This window comes from Chenopodium album, chromosome 27 (genome assembly GCF_948465745.1).
Source record: "Chenopodium album chromosome 27, dcCheAlbu1.1, whole genome shotgun sequence".
Lineage (NCBI taxonomy): Eukaryota > Viridiplantae > Streptophyta > Magnoliopsida > Caryophyllales > Amaranthaceae > Chenopodium > Chenopodium album.
The window spans coordinates 22,651,828-22,665,689 of record NC_137860.1 but is presented as its reverse complement, the minus strand read 5'-3'; the positions used below and the strand labels follow the sequence as shown (position 1 = coordinate 22,665,689).

Sequence of the window (13,862 nt, the reverse complement as noted above, 5' to 3'; positions counted from 1 at the left end):
AGCTATTTTTCCTATTCTCTTTTTCCTTTCTTTTTCTTTTTTCTCCTTGTTTGTTCGTGGGTTTTGGGTGAGCATAAACCCACCCATTAGCTGCCACCAAGTGCCATATCATGACCGACCACGTCGTGCTTCCGGCCACGATCGACATCCCTCCATCGTTGCACAACCGCCGACCAACCGGCCCCCTTGTTTGGGTCTTCCACCCTTCTCTTTCCTCTCTTTTTTTAAATTATTTTGATAATTTTATTTATGGATTTTTGGTTTTAGTTATTTAAAGTATGTTTGATTAGTTCAAATTATTAATTCATAAAAAAAAATCATTTTAATAAATAAATAAATTATGTAGTTTTTATGTATAATAATATAAAAATACGGGGATATTACACTATCTATGTTGGGTGATGGGTCGTGCCTGGACCTAGTGATTTGGAATGTAGGCACGACACGACCCATGGCCTATTTTATGGCCCATAGAAGCACGAGAAAGGTGAAAATTTTTAGCTACAAACCCCTATAGGTAAAGCTCCCTACTTCCCCCATGTACAACGTCGTTTTGCTTTATTTTTTATTCCTTTTTTTTTTCTTTTCTTATTAAGTTCCTTTCTTATTCTTCAAGCCATGTATATATATGATTTATACTCTAATTTTCTGTTTTTTTTTCGTTCGTTTTTTTTTTTCTTCTTATTTTGCATTTCACTCTCTTGTTTAATATTGTTTCTCTCTCGTTCAAGGATGAATCATTGATTAGAGTTATTGATCGTGATTGATTGTGAAGTTCTGCATTCTTCAATTGCCGATTTTGAACGTGATAGTGAAGTTATTTTTCCTTATGTTGTTTGATTGCTTGATTCGTTTGTTGATTAATGTGAGTTGTTTTGATCAATTTTGTCTCTATTTTAGTTCGATTTGTGTTTGCTGTTATAATTCAAGTTAATTTAAGTTTAATTTTGATTAATTTTGTCTCTGATTCCAATCTATGTGAGTTAGTTAGCTGTGTTTTGTTTATTGATTGCTGATTTTAATTGCTATTTTACGTTAATTTGTATTACAATTTCTGTATTTATTCGATTTCTTATATTGATTGTTATTATACTAATTTATAATTATTTTGTAGTTTTTATTTCTCTTTTTTTTTTTGAATAGTTCTAGTTTTTATTTCTTAATTGTTAATAAGTAGGTGTTTTATGTGGTTGATTATATTTTATTGCTATGAACAACAATTATGCTGTTAATGTGTTCTATAAATTTTGTAGATACGTTTTTGTGTTTTTATAGAATTTTTATCATTTTGATTAATTTGATAATGCTAAATGATCATGTTCATTTATACTAATGTACATGTTGTGGTATTATTTTACATGAATTATTTTGATAATCAGTAATTTTTTTATTGTAATTATTATAATCTGCTGTTTTTTATTTTGACAAATTTGACAAATGATAATATAAATGATCATTAAGATTTTTATTGTTTATTGTTTTGTATTTGTACATATATTTTACTATTTATGTTCATTTTTGTTCGTAGGTAATAATGATGAATTTTTTTGTAAAGAATTGAAGTACCTATATCTGTGTTACTTGGTAAGGAAGAAGAAGTTTATGAAAGGTACAATGATCATTTTGAATCAGATTAATCAACTTCCTCCAACGGCTCCAAAAAAAAGCCAAGTTTATTCAAGTGATTCAAGAAATGTTTGTGTCAAGTTCTTTCAAGTGATTTTAAAAATAATCAAGTTCCATTAAGTGTGCTAAATTTACAATGAATATTAAATTATACCGTGCATGGCACGTGACTTAACCTAGTTAAATTAAATAACCCACCACCACCAACAACACCAATAATCACCCAAACCACCCACCACCACCCAGTACCAAACCCAGCATTGTCAACGCACCACCACCACCCCACGCACTTAACAACCCGCCATCCCACCACCACCTCACGCACCCACGAACCCATCCACCCCACAAACCCAGCAACCCGCCGACCCACCACCACCGCCCCACACGCACCCAACAACCCACGACCTATCACCCACGAACCAAGCCACCCCCTCACTGATCTGCAACCACGAAACCCACTCAACGTCGCCGATCTTCAATCACGAAACCCACACAATGTCGCTGATCTTTAACCACGAAACCCAGCACCACTAACCCACCAAATCAACGAAACATGCCCACGAAACCAACCCATGAAACCCGCTGGTCTGAAACCATGAAACCCGACCCACAAAACCAAACCCATGACGCCGCCAATTTGCAACCCACGAAACCTAACCCATGACGCCGCCAATCTGCAACCCCCACCGCTCTTAACACCACGAAGCCACCATAAAAATGGGGTTGGAGGAGGAGAGAGAAAATTAAAAGGATTAGAGTTTAATTAACTAAACTTGGGGTTTAATCTAATGAAATCAGATTTGTAATTTAATAAGGTTGTTTATAAAAAAAGCAAGGGTATATTGGTCAATTACCACCCAAAAACATACTAAAAAGCAAAAGAAACAAGTTTGTCGCGAGTAAATTGAACCACCCAAAAAAGGAAATTATTGCGAGTAAATTAAACCGGAGGTAATATATAGATGTGGGTATGAGGTGGGATGGGGTGGGTACGAAGTGAGGCGGGTGGGACGGGGCGGGGATGGGGCGGGTACAACTTAAAATCAACCCCAGCACCATGGAATCCCCGCCCCACCACCCGCCAAACCGAGACCCATCCCTACCCCACTAGGGCGGGGATGGGGCGAGTCTTCTACTTGACCCGTCCCATTGACATCCCTACATACATATTGTTTAAAAAATAATAAAAAATTGCCAAACCCTACCCACTACTATTTTTAACGTTTGAGAAAAGCTACCTAAACGCTACCTTTATTGCTAACCGCCATTGAAATCTCTACCTTACAAAACACACTCAATTTTTTTATAGTAGTGCTTTGACTACTGGTAAAAATGCTAACCGCTATCTCAAATGCAACAACAAAACATGACCTATATAGTTATATTTTGAAGTTTTTAAGTGAGGAGGAGAATCATCAATAACATAACATAATACTAAACAAACACCAAGAATGACAAGTGTCACTTATTGGCGTTGTTTATTTACCTCCAATTTTTATTTAATTTTTATTTTTTTACTTTTTTTTTAATCACTTCCTTCCAAAAAAATATTCACTTTTTTTTTTTTTTTTTTTTTGAATCACTTCCTTCCAGAAAAATACACTTTTTTTTTTTTTGAAAAAAAAAAAATTCACTTCTTTATATCACTATGATGCACTTCCTTACAAAAATATTAACTAAATCATATAATCGTGATTCACTTTTTTAAAAAAATATTCACATATTTTCCATATATTTTTTACTGTATAAGATATCTTTCTATAAGATATTTTATCAAGAAAAAAAAAATTTGAATGTAATGCAATTTTTCACTCCCAAATTCAATAATTTTTTTTGCTTTTACTTAGAGATAATTAACCATACATCATTATTATGAAGAAAATCATAAATTTAAATTTAAAATTAAAATTAAAATATATACCTAAGATCTATTGGTACAACCTACCTTATTGTATACGAAGTATTTTATAGGAAAAATTTGACATTTACTACCGGCAAAAGGGCCCTGTGTCACATTTGCTACCCGTTTAAAATTTTATTTTATTTTGCTACCACCTAAAATCACATAATTAAAATTTCACTACCACTTAACGGAATCCGTTAAGGTTCTGTTAAGTTGATTCAAAAATTAAAGTAAAAATAAAAATAAATTAAAACAAAGTAACCCAACCACCCCTCCACCTCACTGCTACCCCCCTCCCCTCCCCTCCCCCTGCCGGCGGCCAGCGCCCAGAGCTTCGGCCGGCGTCGGCGCGACCCCACCCCCTCCCTTTCCCCCACCTACGCAACCATCCTCCTCCCTTTTCCCGTTCTTGCTGCCTCGACCCCCACCCCAAACCGGAAACCACTTTTTTTCCCCTTCCCCCACCAGATTGGCACCTATCCCCGTTCTCTCCACCGAAATCGACCCCCCTCCCCTTCCCTTACCCTTTCGGCCATACCTAATCCTAAACCACCAGCCCCAAACTACCCTATATCAAAACCCGATGTTTGTCTTCGCTATCATCCTCATCAATAGGAACAAAAAATTTGAACTCTCAAAATGCTGGGCGTACTGGTGGAATTATGGCTTCTCTGATTGCCCAAACGCAGCAGAAAATCGATATTAATCCGCCCAAAGGAACTAGAGATTTTCCTCCTGAGGATATGCGGTTGCGAAGCTGGTTGTTTCAGAATTTTAGAGAGGTTTTCTTAGCTAAAATTTTGAATGGTTTCGATGAATTTGTGGAATTTCGTTTTCATAATTTGTAATTGTAGGTGTCGCATTTGTTTAGGGTGGTTTGGGGCTGGTGGTTTAGGATTAGGAGGGTCGATTTCGGTGGAGAGAACGGGGAGGGGGGCCGATCTGGTGGGGTGGAGGGGAAAATAGGTGGTTTCCGGTTTGGGTGGGGGTCGGGGCAGCAAGAACGGGAAAAGGGAGGGGGTTGGCCGCGTAGGTGGGGGAAAGGGAGGGGCTAGGGTCGTGCTGGCGCCGACAGGGGGGTGGCAGTTGAGGGGATGGGGTGGCAGTGAAGTGGAGGGATGGCTGCAAGGTGGTTGAACGGTGGCTAAACCCAACTAACGGAAACAGTAACGGCATAAGTTATTTGGTAGTGAAATATATATTTAGGGATTTGTGTGGTAGAAAAATAAAATAAATTTTTAAACGGGTAGCAAATGTGATACAAGGTGTTTTCGCTGGTAGTAAATGTCAATTTTTCCTATTTTATATTGTGAAAAAAATTTGCAAGAAAAATTATATTATTATATATATATATTTTTTGACGCAAATTATATTATTATAAATCTTTATAATATTTGGTAAAATCGTGCGTTGCACGAGATTTAAACTAGTGCCTTTCTAAACCCAGCCCAATTACCATATCACCCCCACCTTTTATCCCCGCCGATCACAAACCATAATTCCTTCCAAAAAAACAATTTCTCACAAAACAAAATTCCCTCATTATTACTTTCTCTCCTACACCCCCCTTAATCATCTCGCCGGCAACCTTTCATGGCCGCTAACGCCGACGGCACCTCACCGTTGCCGGCGCTCCGACCTCGACCTCAACCATTGCCGGCAACTCTCACCCGCGCTTCCCCCGTTCTCCGGGAAGATTGCTGGTCGGAAGATGCGACACACGCTCTCATCGAAGCTTGGGGCTCCCACCACCTCGCACTCAATCGCGGTAACCTCCGTCAACACCATTGGCTAGAAGTCGCCGCCACCGTCAACGCCGCCGGTGACCGGCGCCGGCGCACTGACATCCAGTGCAAGAATCGCATCGACACGTTGAAGAAGAAGTACAAGATCGAAAAATCTAAGACCGTTGATTCTTCCGGCGGTTACGTTAGTCCATGGCCGTTTTTCTCCCGCCTCGATTTCCTCATCTCCGGCGACGGCGAGAAACCGCTTTCCTCTGGTCGGAAAATATCGCCGGATACTCCGTCGACGACGACGGCGCTGACGAAGTTTCCGGTGGCTCCGAGGTCGGCGTTGATACGAAAGCGGCCGGTGCCTGTTGATGATTCGTTTTTCCGGCGGCAGTTTGCGGCTGTTATTGCAGCAGCAGCCGAGGTGGAGGCGCATGAGTCGTCGGAGGAGAGAGAAAGAGAGTCATCGGAGCGAACCGGCACATCGAGCAATAGCGGACGGAGAGTGACTAGAGATAGTAGAGTAGAGGATGAAGGTTTCAACAATGGATGTAGGCAGTTGGCGGAGGCGATAATGAGGTTCGGAGAAGTGTATGAGAGAGTAGAAACAGTAAAGCAAGAGCAATTGATTGATTTAGAGAAGCATAGGATGCAATTTACTAAGGATTTGGAGTATCAGAGGATGAAATTGTTGATGGATACTCAGCTTCAGCTTGCTAAGATTAAACGGTCCAAACATTCTGATGATGCTGGTATAATTTACTTTACTTTATTTTCGAGTTCTTTATTATAGTAATCATGGCTTTAATTATAATTAGATTAGTTTAGACTTGGATTGTGCATGTTTCCAGCTTTCTAATGAATGCAATTATGATATGGTTTTGTTTGCGTGTGTTAATTAGCAAGTTTGTAATTATAAGTGGTTGGAATTTGTTTAATTTTTGAAGTTTGAAGCTAATGTTAAACATATTATTTGTGGGGAATTTAGCAATTATGGCAATGATCATGATGAATATCTCTAATTTACTGCTGGAATTAAAATGAGAACCGATTGTATTTGAATAATTCGAATATGGCATAGCCAAAGGAAAAGTGCACTTGGTGTCTCTTTTCTTTTGGAGATGTAGAGAAGGGGAGGGTGGGATGATTGTGCTTTTGTTGAAGAAGAGAATGTGTTGATCATGTTTCTGTTTTTTTTTTTAGCAAGAAAAAGAAATATATTACATAAACACTAGATGAATAAAATCATCTAGGTAATACCAAGTTTGTTGCCAAAATGAGGTTCCATGATTGTGCTGAAGCTGAAAATTGGCAATCATGAACCCAGCCCAAAGCAAATAGGCATAAAAGAAAAAAACAAAAATGGCAATAGTTAAACTAAAGCATAAACTGGCATAGTAAGAGAAAGAGGGGGAGCCTCGAAGAGACTCATGAGCAGCCCTGAACACTGGTAACTGTCAGTTGCCATCAGTCATGGCAACAGTGTTAGCAAGCTCCTTCATGTAGGGGTGAGTGAGATCAGGTGGAGCGTGGAAGTGGTACACAAGCTCATCATCCTGCATTCTCCCAATATTGGCCAAGCCATGGGCTAGCTTGTTTGCGGTCCTCTTGACATGGAGGATGGTAACACTCCATTCCCTTGGAAGCAATTGAGAAACATCGTTGGTGATATTAGCCAAGTGATGGTCCATGTAGTAGCCTGGATTTTGCAGCATATAGGTGAGGGCTTGAGCGTCAGTTTCTAGTTCTAAAAACCGAATCCCCCTTTCCCAAGCTGTAGTGAGGCCTTCTCTTATGGCTAGCAATTCAGAAGAAGCTGGCCCAAGAGTCTTGATTTTCATTGAGTAACCAATCTGCCATTTCCCTTTGTTGCAGCGGATTACACCACCAGCTCCTGCTTCCCCTAAAGCTTATCCAAGATCCATCTGTGTTCTTGTCAAAAAAAAAAAAAAAAAAGACCCATCTGTGTTGAGCTTGTAGTAGCCTTGTTGCGGGGGAGACCAAACTCTAGGAGAGACACTTGAACTTGATGAAGCAACATCAACATGAACCTGTGACATCTTCATAGTGATAGCATAATCCGAGTAAAACTTAATAAAGCAAGTCGAAACGAAATCCATAGATTGATCAAAAACCATTTTATTCCTGATGGACCATAGATGCCAAAGAGCAACACAAAAATAAAACTTTCCAGCCTTAATCATGATTGAAGTTTAGGGAAATCCAATTTTCAAAATTATCATTGTAAAATCCAGTAAAATTAAAATCAGTAGGAGGGAAGTAAGAGAAAATGAGGGCCCAAAAGGCAATACAATTTGGACAATCATGAAATAGGTGGATATTATCTTCATTATGCCAAGTGCATCTAGTACATATAGGGTCAAAATTCGGAATTTTAGTGGCTAGGACAGCCCCAACAGGTAGGATGCCTCTAAAAATATTCCAAAATAGCATTTTAAACTTAAAAGGGACATGGATTTTCCACATTCGTTTCCAAGGGAAGTTAGACAGGAAATAGCTAGGGGAAATGATGGGAGTAATAGAAGAGTAGTAAGCCGATTTAATAGTAAAAGCTCCATTGACATGAAGGGACCAAGTGAGAGTATCCTTAGGGGAGTGGAAAATAGGGAGAGGAGTAGCTTCAATATTAAGAAGAATGCTAGAGGGAATAAGGTGAGAGATGTTGTTGGTGAACCATTTCTTGTCTCTTATGATATTAGAGACTCTCCAATGGCCTTTACTATATGGGATGGAGATGTTTTCATGGAGATAGAGAGGTTTATCTCCTAACCATTTGTGATACCAAAGAGAGGTATCTTCTCCATCACCAATACGAATGGTAAGGCCTTCTTTTAAGATTTCTCTACCCTGAAGAATGTCTTTCCAGATTTGAGAATCAGAAGGTTTACCATTATAATCAAGGAAGTTAGAGTACTTAAGATATCTTTTGGTTAGAATTTGAGCCCAAAGTTTGTGAGGTTGGTTAAGAAGCTTCCAACCTGGTTTGGTCATGAAGCAAACATTCCAAACTCTAAGGCTCCTAATGCCCAACCCCCCACAGGCCCACAGTTAATGGGATTGCAAACAACCCCAAGAGGTCCTAGGGATGCTGTGTCTAGCCTTGTCGACCCTATTCCAAAGGAACTTCTTAATGTTTTTTTTGGAGATCACCAACAAGGGAAATAGGAAGGATGTTCGTTTGCATAGCATACATTGGGTAAGAGTTTAGGCCAGATTTAATAAGAGTTGTGCGGCCAGCCATATTTAGCAACTTTGCCAACCCCTTATTCTAGAGTTGGTTTTGTCAAGGAGCTTATAGTAGTCTTTAATTTTCAGTTTATTAGGGCTTATGTTAATCCCCAAATATTTCCCCAAGGAAGAAGAGTTCTTGATATTGCAGAATCAAAAATCGACTTCCTTTGGTTGAAGTCCATTTTTCTAGGAAAAATGATAGTAGATTTATTAATGTTTATAGCAAGGCTGGATATGTTTTTGAATTCATCAAGGACCTCCATTATGGTTTCAATATTAGCCAAGTTAGCTTCTCCGAAAAGGAAAATGTCATCGGCATAAAAAAGATGGGATAAGTTGATGTCTTTTGCAATTTTCATAGGTTTCCAATCGTTATTGTGGACTTTACTTTGAATCATTACAAGAAAGGCGATCAAAGCAAAGAACAAATATATAGGGGGTAAGGGGACATCCTTGCCTAATACCCCTAGTTGGATCAAAAGCATTAGTGGTTTGGCCATTCCAAAGGACAGAAATTGACGGGGTACAAGCACTGCTTAGAATTAGAGTAATGAGATTTTCAGGCAGATTAATGGCCCTAAGGGTATCCTCGATAAAATTCCACTCGATGCTATCAAAAGCCTTTGTGAGGTCAATCTTAAGGGCCATAATGTTAGCTTTTTTGGACGACTTATGGAAGAAGTGAGCTACCTCCTTTATGATGATATTTTCATCAATAGAGCGGTTGGGGATGAAGCTAGATTGGAAGGGGCTAAAGAGAGAGTCCATAAGCGGTTTCAATCTAGAGTCTATACATTTTGGCTGATGTTGCAAAAATATGTTAAAACTTTTCTTAGATGGTTGATCTTTTAATGATTACTATGAATATGGCTACATGAGCCATTGTTAGAAGAATTAAAGTTTGATTTATCTGCTATAAATCTTTATTTTATTACGATGTTTTACCATGGGGACAGAAGGGTATCCAGGAATTTCAATTTGGTGTAGCAATCAAATTTAGGCTTATGTTTGAACCACAATCCATAACACAATCTAGACACGAATACAACTAATGCAATTGCATATTATGATCAGTCCTTTTTATTCTTCCTTTTCATTAGTCAGAGTCAATTATCTTCAAACAATATTATTCCAACTTTAGACAAAGACTTCATTAAATATTCTCAACCAAAATAGCTTCAACATTCACATGACAACCAGTAGCTATAACCTTTGCTCCTATATTACATTATTCCTTTGGCATATAACATGAATCTACAAGGCCTACGACATACATATAAGTTGAAAATTTCCCCAATTGTAGTTCATAAATTGAAGTCTAGTCTTGTTTACAAATAATGGATATTAATTTCAACTTGTTAGAGGGGGATTAATTTTGAAGTCTGGTCTTATCCACAAAAATTGAATATTAGTTTCTACTTGTTAGAGAAAAGAGCTGAGTATAGGTCAGGAAGACTTGATATGTGCATCTGTTAGCCTGCCAAGCATCCAATCTTCTGACTGCTCACCAACATGTTCAACTGCTTGCTTAGAGTTGCCATTACCTACTCCTGGTTTGGCTGTTCGCAACCTGAGAGAAGATGATATGATTGTTTTTAAGAGAGGAGAAACTGAGGATTGCATAACTTAGAACTAAGGAAGGTGAAAAGGCAAAATTGGATTCTAAATTTGAGGAGTGAGGAAGATTAAAGTCTTTGCAAATCCTTAGTTGGTTTTTGAATATTGCAATTGGCATGGCAGAGAGTGAGAGTCCGAAATCGATTGCTTGAGAGAGACAAACAAGATTAATTTATTTATTTTTATTTGAAAAAATTTCCGTTTTCTTTGTGGTAGCTATTAGCTTCTGCATGGTATCTATGTTCTGGTAGATAGTTTTGTTACAGGTGTAGTGTGAATGTCCTTTCTGTTTGCTCCAGTGCTCTTATTTCAATAGGGAAGTGGTTAAAAGAACCATTTTTTGTCACATAAGTCCCATATAGGATGTCTTGTTTTCTCAATATCAGATATAATATAATTTGTACTGATTGGTTCATATATGAATGTTTCGGACTGCAAACCTTTGGTTTTTCCTTTTGACTGATCTATAGACTTCTTGCTATTAATAGCAGAATGCATTATCTTGCTGAGGGAATTAAGGAACAATGATGTCGATGCATCTGAAGTGCATAGGTCATAAAGAATTTTAAATGTGTTACCTTGGAATTTGATTGAACTAGAGAAACTACTCAGCGTCATTATTATTAATTTTTTTTTGAAAAAGTTAAAAAGGAAATATTATTAACAACTCAAAACAAATACAATCAAAACTCTGCCAACTGAAGCAGACTGTACAACATCATCAGACAAACCAGGGAAAACAAAACCCCAGCACCAAAACTAATTACAAAACAAATGTTTGAACCAATTCATGTTATTCCTGCTGGTCATAACAGGCATATGAAAACTGATTTTCTGGAAGATATCAAGATTATCAACCATCAAATCTCTGATTGCAGCTCAGGCCTTCTAACAGTTCTAAGGCATTTCTCTCACACCACTTTGTTTCTCTGCTGCCAAATACAGTAGATAAGACCAGCAAAGCAACTCTGCGGTACTTTCCTTCTAAATCTTCCTTTAATCTGCAAAAGCTTAGTATTACAGTCTTCAATATGCTCAGGGTTAATCTGGAGATTATAGCATTCTGCAACTAAAACAACATCTTCTGCTGTACTGACAGCTAATGAAACTTGGCATTATTATTGCTGGTTCAATATGTTGCTTGTCTTATTTGTCTTCCTTATTTGCAATGAGATAACTATAAAATGCTAGAATAGCTCTTTGTATCATAAGGTTGTTTTGCTGCATGGCAGCATGGCACGGAGAGAAGATAGATCCTTTTGCTTCATGTAATTTAGACAATTTGACTGAAATTCAACTACATACACGAAAATCTCAGATTTGATTATTTCTGCTGTTGAATTGTCAGAGCATTGTTGAGAAAGACCAGGTTAAGTTTTCAAATGTGCCTTGCCCTGAAACATTTTTGGGAATTTTTTATTTATAAGTTTTGTAAGCCATGCTTAATTTTGCCCCTGCCTTTGCGTTGCGATTGGAAGATGCTTTTCTTATTTTATTTGGCAGTTTGGCAGTGAAAACTTGATCTCGATTCTAATGCGGGTTTCTTTTCTTGTGGCAGACAGTTACTTGTAGCTTGTGCACTGAGAAGAAAGAGAAACGATGCAAAAGTTTGTTAATACTTCATGTGTTAGGATATATTGCGAATCTTCTCAAAACTAGCAAATCCACCTTTCTGGTTCAGACTGCTGGTGATTTACAACAAAACTCAGATAAGTTTAAAGATACAAATCTAGTCTTTTGAAGACGTATAGCTGCGTCAAAAGTCCCTTTTTATTTGCTATAGTTTCTTTTTGCTTAATAGGAACAACTTGATCTCAGAATTCCATACATAGTTAGTTCTTAGTACGTTTAAGATATGCGTTGTTTGTCATGTTACAGTCTGAAATTTAGTATGAGTAACATATCTCCTTGTTTCACTTTGGTGATGTTCGTCATATGGCTTGTTTAGATCACAAGACTACAAGTTTGTACAGTTAGTTTTGTTATCATATACTGAAAGCAATAGAGTTTTATCTTCAACTAGTTTGGCTTGAATTTCTTATTAAATTTATAGTTATGCATTACATTTTTTTTAACAAATAGTTATGCATTACATTATTCTTAAATTTTGCTAAAATGCTACATGTAAAACAATTTAAGACATTTATAAATTGTAAATAAAAGTTAAAATTTACAGCCTAAGTCAATATTTTACCTACGCCGTTAGAAAATATAGAAAGAGGTATGAATATCCCATGCAAGAAATTTTCACGTGACAATCATGAACATAATCTAGCGCAGCCTCATAATTCTCCATTTTTCATGTCATGCAATGGTGCAACTCTCATCTAGGTGCATAAACTGCATATGTGCTCATACTCTATGATCTTGAGAGAGAATTAGTCCAACTTTATATATCTTTCCTTACAAAAATATTACTCTCGTACTACATATCCTGTGTTTTAAAAATTCATGAGAATTATTACTCCGTATTTTATTACAAGCTAAGCGAGCTTATTTTTCTTTTTTCTTTTAATAAACGTGCTACAGTACTCCTCAACAATAAGAACAATAATAAATTGGAATTTAGTAGTTGAAATGCCTGAAATAGTGAAATATTAGCTGTTCAAAAAGTCTAAATTAACAAGTTATGGTGGAATGCAGAATAACCTTGGTCGAGTAAATCAAGAAGAACAATACGAGTCCCAAGTGATTGCTTCTTAAAAGTAACGGAGTAAAAATGTAGCAAATTATCGTTTCCAGCTACAAGTATAAAATGAAATTACTTTATACTTTTGTATAATACGAGTACATATTAATATGGGTTCACTTATGACATAGTCCATAATATACCGTATGGAGCCACCGTCAAGTATAGGTATAGCGCGAGAAGGTGTCTCAAGCTGGTAGGGGTTCACCACTTTCCGTCTTGAGTCTTTTCTCGTCCTCGTTAGAACACCGACACACAGATAGGTCGAACCTATCCCACACTACCAGTAAGTGCTCATGAGGTGGTATCCAGACCGAGGACAGTCATTGCCGTCTTGTCTTAACTGAGATAAGGGTTGAAATCGACCCCAAGGTTGTTTGAAAATGGGCTCCTTTTATGCCTTAGCATGCCTTAACACAGGTAGGTCGAACCTACCCCAAGCTTGCGATAAGCCCTCATGAGTTAGTACGGCAGGAGCATCTCAGCAAGTTTCAATGACCATCTACGATGTTTGCAATTAGTAAGTTGCCTTGACCTATTTATTATAGTATGCTTAGGGGTAACAATGGAAAGGAAGTACTTGCTTTAGGGGCTAAAAACCATATGTATTCACAGCTTTTTCTTCTTCTTCTTTTTTATGATGCTAAAACCGCCCCGCAACATTCCACGACTTTAGGAGGGGAATGGTGTAAGGGGCGTACCTTTCTAATGTAGCTCTTGTCCTAGCCATTCGCCTTCCATCTCTCTCAAAAATCTTGATGTCTCAAATCAAAAAATCCACCTTCAACTTAAACTTTCTGACTTCAACGGTTATGAGAATTTTTTGATACCGTATGGAGCCACCGTCAAGTATAGGTATAGCGCGAGAAGGTGTCTCAAGCTGGTAGGGGTTCACCACTTCCCGTCTTAAGTCTTTTCTCGTCTTCGTTAGAACACCGACACACGGATCATAACCCCTTCGCTTTTTTAATTGCATTATTTCTTCGTTTAAAGTTAGCATGTTTTCTCCTGGTATTGACATATTGTCCAAGTACTTTAGGAT

At 37.8% G+C, this 13,862-nt stretch overlaps 1 protein-coding gene across 1 annotated transcript; it reads left to right on the top strand.

Annotated features, from left to right (window-relative positions):
* The first annotated feature begins 5,042 nt into the window (after positions 1 to 5,042).
* On the top strand, positions 5,043 to 12,128 carry LOC145621224 (trihelix transcription factor ENAP2-like). Its single transcript, XM_081675962.1, has 2 exons — positions 5,043 to 6,014; positions 11,690 to 12,128. The coding sequence occupies exons 1-2, from the start codon at positions 5,123 to 5,125 to the stop codon at positions 11,701 to 11,703; spliced, it is 906 nt and encodes a 301-aa protein (XP_081532088.1). The 5' UTR covers positions 5,043 to 5,122; the 3' UTR covers positions 11,704 to 12,128.
* Positions 12,129 to 13,862: the final 1,734 nt, after the last annotated feature.